This window comes from Papilio machaon, chromosome 19 (genome assembly GCF_912999745.1).
Source record: "Papilio machaon chromosome 19, ilPapMach1.1, whole genome shotgun sequence".
NCBI classification, from domain to species: domain Eukaryota; kingdom Metazoa; phylum Arthropoda; class Insecta; order Lepidoptera; family Papilionidae; genus Papilio; species Papilio machaon.
In genome coordinates this window covers 522,908-531,537 of record NC_060004.1, presented here as the reverse complement: position 1 = coordinate 531,537, position 8,630 = coordinate 522,908, and the positions used below count along the sequence as shown (strand labels likewise).

At 31.4% G+C, this 8,630-nt stretch overlaps 1 protein-coding gene across 1 annotated transcript; it reads left to right on the top strand.

Moving 5' to 3' along the window:
- The first annotated feature begins 226 nt into the window (after positions 1-226).
- LOC106715806 (breast cancer type 2 susceptibility protein-like) lies at positions 227-8,541 on the top strand. The gene is made up of 10 exons (XM_045682578.1): positions 227-520; positions 603-3,231; positions 3,292-4,573; positions 4,860-5,037; positions 5,255-5,462; positions 5,651-5,760; positions 6,005-6,106; positions 6,616-6,808; positions 7,104-7,200; positions 7,352-8,541. The coding sequence occupies exons 1-10, from the start codon at positions 257-259 to the stop codon at positions 8,454-8,456; spliced, it is 6,168 nt and encodes a 2,055-aa protein (XP_045538534.1). The 5' UTR covers positions 227-256; the 3' UTR covers positions 8,457-8,541.
- The last annotated feature ends 89 nt before the right edge of the window (positions 8,542-8,630 follow it).

Below are 8,630 nucleotides of genomic sequence, written 5' to 3'. Positions count from 1 at the left end.
AATTTTAAACACTTGAAACTTTTGAAAATAGCGTACACTCTGGCATTTGGTCTTTGATTTTGCTATTATAGTTTTTTATTTTAATCTGCTTATTAAAAATTATCTGTTACGATTCTGGTGTTTGTGTCATGTCAGTGTCAAATGTCAATGTCAATAGATGTCGAATACTTGTTTGTAAAAATAAAAAGAAAGATCCAAACAAAAACTAAATACTGCTTATTACTCTTTAAGTAATGTTATATAAATTTGTACAGTAATGGATGAAGATAGTGACAATACTATAAATTTTGAGTCGATTCTCAAAAACAGCAACTTAAAAAAACAACAAACAATTTACTCTGAAGATGTTTCTTGTAGGCTTTTTTCCAAAGAAAAGTATACACCAAAAGATGTTTTATCAAATGTTTCTAAGCAGGTGAATGAATTACAAAGAGCGGATAGTAAGAAAAGCGATAAAAATAGGCTAAGACTTATGAATGTTGTAAAGCCAGCTTTAGAACCACTTAATTTAGTCTATAATGTAAATATATAGATGATTAATAAATACACAAGATTTGACTAGTGATTGCTTAAATAAAATTGTCAATATTTTTTTTTTACAGAGACCTCCACAAAGTTATCACAAGTTTGAAACCCAAGGTGTGTCGGACACCCAACTTATAAATATTGTTGTCAACGCTGAAATGTCGGCAGCACCAAAAGGCGCAACACAGGAATTTGAAAATTCTTTCTGTGAACATCATTTTGACGAAAAGAAACACTCACCAAATGTTTTACCTGTAATAGCAACCAGAAAAGAATCAAACTTAGTAGTAAATAAAGCACCAGATTCTATAAATAGTAAATTAGAAGATGTACCAAGCACCTCTAAAATATACAATGATAAGGAAAAACAAAATGCACATACTTTTGGTAAGAACCTTGAAAAAAGCGAAGATCATAATTCTGAAAGTATAATGACTTTGAGTCCTATTATTGGCCGTAATGAACCTTTACAACTACCTGAAACTTCACAATCACTAATTTACACATTAGATGCTTTTGAAAATTTTGAAACATTAGCATTTCCAGTTATTGAACAAAATCCAGATATTGATTTAGCTAAAGCAATTATAAATTCACAAATTATAGACAAAGAGTTATGTATACCATGTGCAAATCCAATAATAAGTAAAGAAACATCTATAAGTCCGATACTAACAAATAGAATATCAGGAATCACTAGGAATAATAAAATAGATGTTAACAGAATAGATAAAGAACCATTTAAAGAACCTGATAAAGCTACAAATAATATAATAGAAACAAAACTAAAGAAATCCTTTGAAGAAGATATATTTTGTAGTGATGAAGAGAATAATGGAGATATTCAACTATTACCAGAAACATGTGCATTAGAAAACTCTTTAGGCAATGCAAGAGATATCTTAGAAAAAACTATGTATGTTGGTTTTCAAACAGCTAGTAACAAGAGTATACAAATTCAAACAGATTCTTTTTGTAAGGCTCAAAATATTCTGGATGATTTAGATGATCATAATTGTAACCAAACAATTATGGAGTTAGTTGAAATGTGTGATAATACAAGTAAGAACCACTCAAATGATGTTTATCACAGCATTGACGTAGATAAACCTGCATCAAATCGTGAAGCTGAACAGCTTTTTGCTAAAGATGTATGTGCTACCAATCTTTTTAAAACTAATGCAAACACTATATGTGCTGCAAAAGAACTTAATATAGCAATTGAACTAATGAATCTTCCTGAAACACGTGCATATGATGAGGAATTGGAACAAGTTATAAAAAAGCCTAAAAATACAAAAGATAATAGTTTGATTGGATTTAAGACAGCAAGTAGTAAAAAAATAAATTTATCTGATAAAGCTTTAGCAAGATGTCGTCAGGTATTTCAAGATATAAATATTGATGAAATATTTGATTCTAACGAGCCATCAAATAATTTATCCAGCACAATGCATAGTGCAGTTGAACAAAACATTGATGGAGATAGCAAAATTAAAACTCAATGTAATTGTGATAAAGATCAAAATGTATTAATAGAGGTATCAGAACAAATAGCATTGAATGATCAAACAATTCTTCAAGAATTTGAAAATGACTTGATAGCTCCACCTATTACTGACCTCAAGAAAAAACAACCTGTAGATAAAAGTGAAAATCTCATAGAAAATCAGAGAGACGAGAAAGGCTTTAATAAAAATATGATGGGCGACCATTTTAAGAAGCATTCCGGAAGTAATAGCGACGAATTACACATTCAACATAAAACTTTAGATGTTAATAAAGAAATATTTATAGGTTTCAAAACAGCAAATAATAAGAAAATCAAGATTTCTGAACATGCTTTGGCAAAGACAAAAAATGTTTTTGAAGATATTAATCTTTCTAATGACGAAGTAGGCAACGATATGAAAAAGGTTGAAAATATGAAGAGAGAAATACATAGACATCAACATATAGGAGCAAATAAGCTATTGAATAAAAATATGCATGTAAAAACTTCATCACCAGAAATATCACTAAAAAATTGTATTAATACAGAACCTAACACAGCTTGTGGATTTGTAACAGCTGGCAAGAAACCCATTGTAATATCATCAGAAGCTATTGTAAAAAGCAAAAAGATATTTGAAGATATTGATAGTTATGTAAAAGGTAAAATAGAAATGTCTGAAAAGATAGATAAAAATTTGAATAAATATGTGAAAAATGGTAATAATAGCCACGTTGAAGTTACACCACAAATTAAAAATCCCACAAATGAAAATAACAAATTATTAAATAATAATAAAGATAACTATATGTCTCATCAATTTAAAATACCAAGTAAAAATCAAACAAAAATATCTGACAATGTTCATACAAAATGTAAACTGCTAAGAGATTTGCAGGATGAATTTCCCGGACGTTGTGAAGTAAAAGCAAATTACGCTTTAGAAAATAATAATCAAAGCAAAGAACTTAATAATTCAAATCAATGTTTTAAAGGTTTTCAAACTGCTAGCAATAAGCAAGTTAAAGTTTCAGAAAAATCATTAGCTGCAAGTAGGAAGCTTTTTGAATATTTACAAATAAATGAAAATGAACACTTCAATGTCGACACTAAAGTTTTTGATGAAAAACATAGAAAAATAATTAATAAAGACATACATGACTCAAGTCCTCAAGCTAAACTTGACAATGCCCAAACTGAAAGTGAAAAATGTAGTAATTTATCTAATGAAAATTTGCAATCTGCAGAACAAGATTTTACAAATATACATCAAGGTTTCAATGGTTTTCGTTCAGCAAGTAATAAAATTATAAAAATTTCAGAGCAAGCTATAGCCAGAAGTAAGAATTTATTCTTGGATTTAGATATAAATAATGTTATAGATGAACAGAATAATAACAACAGAGAATCGACTGATAAAGATTTAGTAAACATCGAATTTCATGAAAATAATCAACCTGACAAGAAAATTTACGATTGTAATACAAATAATAGTAAAAACAGACAATATACATCTAACGAAGGGTATAGAGATATTGTACCAAATAGTAAAAGAATTAAGGTATTAAATAAAGATAAAATTGACAAACTATCACAAGATTCAAATGAAGAAAATAAACAAATTCCCTTTTCATCAATAGAAAACTTTACTTCAACATTTGGTAACAAAGGAATCATAAAAAAGAACTTTGAATCACTATTTAAAACAGCAAATAATAACGATATCAAAATTTCTGAAGAAGCATTATACAAATCTAAAAGAGTATTGATGGACTTAAATGAAAATGATCAAGTTATTGAAACTAAATTCTCTCAAAGTACCCACAGAAAAAATGAGGGTAACATAGAAAATATGATCAACACCCAATTATTGAATAACTTTGAAGATACTTTGTATACAGAAGATTTTTGTAAAGATATACCAAATAAAAAGAGATGTGGTAGTCCTATTCTGTCATGTCCAAGAGCTAAGAAGCCTAAAAAATTTGAAGTGCCATATAATAAATGGGAAATCCCCAAAACAAAACCCAAAGAAAAAGATACATACGAAGCAAATTCTTCCAACATGTTTGCATTTGATAAAAATTATAAGAAAAATAATAAATTGTCTATGAAATCGTTGCGAGATATTGAGTTTAACAACTCTGTGGTTGAAATAGATCCATATATTTTTACATTTAATTTCGATAACATATTAAATTTCGAATTTTCAAGTAAAAGAAACGAAATCAGCGACAACACGTGGAGTACAGATGATTTGAAGAAATGTTTTTTATCTTTAGTTAACAGAAAAATAATACCCGATGGTTGGTTAGACAATCATCTGAAATTAATCATTTTTAAATTGATTTCATATGAAATGGAATATAAATGTTCTATGCAAGGAATATGTTCTGTTAAAAATGTATTAGAACAATTAAAATATCGGTATGACAAAGAATTGTATAGTGTAGAAAGACCTGTGTTAAGAAAGTTATTAGAAAAAGACGATGTGTCTACGAAGACAATGGTATTAAGAGTGCTCGCGATTTATGTAGACGGTGCTATAGCAGAGAGGTTCGTAAATATAAACTTCTATATTTCAACTAGACGCATATTTGAATAAGCGACCAAACTCTACCAGTCCGATTGTGACTACTTTTATGGCTGTCGCAATCGAACCTTTGAAAATGCCCGATAAAATAACAGCCAAAGTTGCGTGGTTAGTTGCGCGTAGTATTGGGGTTTTAATATGTCATATGCCGACTTCTTTGTTAAATTACCGACATGTTTTAGTATAACCCCTTAAATTTCCTTAACTGGTAATTGCGTACAATTAAAAATAGTAATCTTTACATTACAGTATTCCAGATACAAGCAATGTTGAACTGCTACTAACTGACGGTTGGTACTGTATAAAGGCCAGTCTAGACCAGATGCTGATTAGACTGGTCAAAGACCAGAAGATTAGAGTCGGCACTAAACTAGTCACAAATGGCGCTGAATTATTGAATTGTGAACAAGGGATCGCACCATGGGAGGTAATCTTTATTGATATAAGTTCCACGGCACTCTCTCTCGCCCCGCCTCTCTCTATGATCCACTCTCTCTCGCCCCGACTCTCTCTATGATCCACTCTCTCTCGCCCCGACTCTCTCTCTATGTTCCACTCTCTCTTGATGCATCTCTTGTTTTCACACATAGCAAATTTTAATTTAAATTTAGTTTAGTTTATAAGCAACGGTCTCCATGTTTAAGGATACCTCGTCAGTAAGATTAAAAATCTTCGGAAATTCTACTCGGCGTGCGCGTTGGGACGCCAAGCTCGGCTATCACAGCGGAGCGGCCATCTTGAGTCGCCTGTCGTGTGTCCAGTTGGAAGGCGGGAAAGTGTCAAAATTACGCGCTCTTGTCACACGAGTGTATCCAACGCTTTATGTTGAAAAGTTTGACAACGGGAGTACAGGTAAATAAATAATTTTCGGTTATTTTGTATAATTATTAATCTTAAAATAAATAGAATAGTTTTTCGTTAAGTCTCCATTATTTTAAATTTAAATTTTAGAAATTAATTTCAATGTCGCTTGGATAATTTTTTTTGTCGTTGGTAACATTTTCGTAACTGGCAACATTTAAATATATATTGTCTTTAAGTGACAAGATCGGAGCGTTTGGAACATCTGTACCAAATGAAATTCGAATCTGAAAGACAGATGCTTCTGGAGAAGATTTACGAAGAGGTACAGAAAGAATTTGTAGACGAGGTAAAAGTTTTAATATGAAAAAAAATATGATCAATAAAAGTACAGTATTCAAGAAAAAAAAACATATTTATGTGCACACAAAAAAAAATTGTGCGCATTTTAATGATCGGCACATTAGCGCACTCTGTCCTGTAATATCGTCGCAATAAATCAGGATTCATTAATTCATAAAAAAAACAGAATAAAACCTTTTTGCATCATAGCGACATCTAGTGGTAAATTTGTAAAACATTTTGTATTTTAGGAATCTCAAGATTCAGAAAGTGACGTGGATCTGAGAAATATGGAGACAGGCTCACAGATACACAGACTAATGAAGAGGAGCAGAGATTCCGAAGAATTTCTCGTAAGTATTTTCATTTTTATAAAATATTTATTATCTCTGTATGTTGTCTCTGTAAAGTTGGTAATGTGTCATAGACAATCAATTGTTTTTTTTAATTAATTAATAATGTTATTCTAGAAAAAAATTGTCAACAACCTAACATTATCATCATCAGCCTACTGTACGTCCCCACTGAGGGGGTCGGAACTTACCTGAACTTACAAGTTAGGGGTGACTAGGCCATAGTTAACTACGCCGGCCAAGTGTTGGTTGTCTTCACACATATCTTTGAATTTCTTCTCAGATATGTGCAGCATCACGATGTTTTCCTTTACTATAAGAACGTCGAATAAATGTACATATGTAAATCGAAAAACACATTGGTACATGACGGGATTTGAATTCAGGACCTGCAGATTACAAGTCAAGTGCTTAACCCCTGAGCCACCGACGCTTAACATTATGTGAACTTTTAAATATATATAAAAGATATATAAATTGAATTAGTAGACTGAAATATGTGTCTTCAGGCGAATCTAACAAGCACACAATGTAGCACACTACGAAGGTACACAGACAGACGGAGAGAGCGTGTCTTGCAGGCTCTGCAGGACAGAGTCAATGACAGGGTAAAGGAGCAAGGTCTGCAAGTAGGTAGGAACGTGGTACCTGTCATGAAGATCCGGGTCGCTGATGTCGGTGATGATGGAGAGGTTTCTAAAGGTATTGTGACTTGTTAGTTTATACGTGGGTTGTATTGAATGTTCTTTTGAAGTACTGTTTTTTTTATTTTATTATATCAAAGTTACAAAAATACTCATCCGGCCGGAATAAAAAAACTTAGTAAGTAGTCTATGTGATCTTCAAAACTATGTTCTACATCTGTGCCAAATTTCATCAAGATCTGTGGAGCCGTTTCTGAGATAAACTTCAAACAAATATCCATCCATCCATCCAAACATTCGCATTTATAATAATATTATTAAGAAGTAAGATTTTAATTTCTTTACTTTTTCAGCGATGATGTCAATTTGGCGACCAAATGAAGCCGTGATGGAAATTATAAAAGAAGGAACTTGGATCGACGCCTTTAATATCATGCCCACGGCTAGAAGGTATTAACAACGAGCGCAACTGCTTACCCACTAAAATCCATTCACGCGCAGATGAACCTTGGCTATAACTCTCTCATCATCATTAACAACTTAATATTATATAATTATTTTTTTTATATAAATACTTGCTTAGTAAATTTCTATATTTCAGATATTCAGAAATACAACTGTCGGCTGGAAGGCAGACAGTTTTCAGCCGATCAAACTATAAAGTGAATGATAAAGTACAACAAATTGTAGCAAGTCTCAAAAGAACTTGCTATAGTATTGAAAGTTTGGTCAAAATGCCCACATTAGTGACAAGTTATAACGAAGTTGATGTAGTTGGATTAGTATTTTTAATAGAGCCATCTATCGCCCAATTCGAAGCAATAAAAGGGCAACACTTCCAAAATGTCTATTTGACAGATACAGATAAAAATATAATTTGCGTCAATTTTTGGGGTGGATTAAAAAAGTTCGGATATGAAAATATTTTAGATATTGGTTTAGTTGTCGCTTGTATGAATTTACAGAAGAGGACGGGAAATTCTAGAAAAGGTATTCCACAATATAGAGCCACTGAGTACTCTTATTTTACGAAAATGTCTAAACATTCAAATGTTAGAATAATTATGGACGATTTAAATAAAACATTAAGTACAATAAATATTAAACAACTATGTGAAAGTTGTGTTGCCATAAAGAATAATTCAATAGTCAAAAATGTCGAAAATATTTCGCCTTACAGAATAAACTATAGCGACTATAATATATCAAAACATAGAGCATTTATTGATTCTCCTTTAACACGTAAGCCAGATCACGTTGATGATATTCTGAACCTTAGTGGCTTAGATTTTGAGTCGACTTTCAAACAAATCGATACACAAGATATGCCGGCTAATTTATTACTAAGGAAAAAGAAAGTAAACTATAAAATAGCAAAACTAAAAATGTACGGAGAACCTCCACCTTTGAAAGCCATTCATATAATAAACAAATCCATAAATGCAACCAAAGAATTCAAAAGCCCATTGGCGTCAAAAAATGACAGTTTAAATAGTGTTACCAGTGTTAAATTACACGAAAAATCAAATAGTGCCATAAGTTGTACAGAATCGACTCCTGAAATATTTAATAAATATACGAAAAGAATAATTGGTAATCCGGTTAAATTAAATTTTTCTACTAACCCTTTCATGATTGATGGAGGTGAAAAAATAGATCCGTTCGCGGAAGAATTTGACGTCAGTCCACCTTTCAGTTGGGATTGAACATTATGTAGATTTTTTATGAACGTGGAATTTTATTTTACGTCACACAATAACTAAAATAGAGCCCAACTTTACTTTCATTACTTCCAATCTACCTTAAAACATGTTTAGTTGCCTGTAGGTAGAATTTTAAAATTTATTGGAGAGTGAAAATTTGGCTGTGGCTCTAATCTA

What these genes read in the sequence shown, in the direction of transcription:
- LOC106715806 (XM_045682578.1), top strand. Translation starts at nt 257, where the DNA reads ATGGATGAAGATAGTGACAATACTATAAATTTTGAGTCGATTCTCAAA. An exon ending in AAGGGATCGCACCATGGGAG is followed by an intron (nt 5,038 to 5,254) that starts GTAATCTTTATT and finishes TCCATGTTTAAG; the next exon opens with GATACCTCGTCAGTAAGATT. An exon ending in GTTTGACAACGGGAGTACAG is followed by an intron (nt 5,463 to 5,650) that starts GTAAATAAATAA and finishes ATTGTCTTTAAG; the next exon opens with TGACAAGATCGGAGCGTTTG.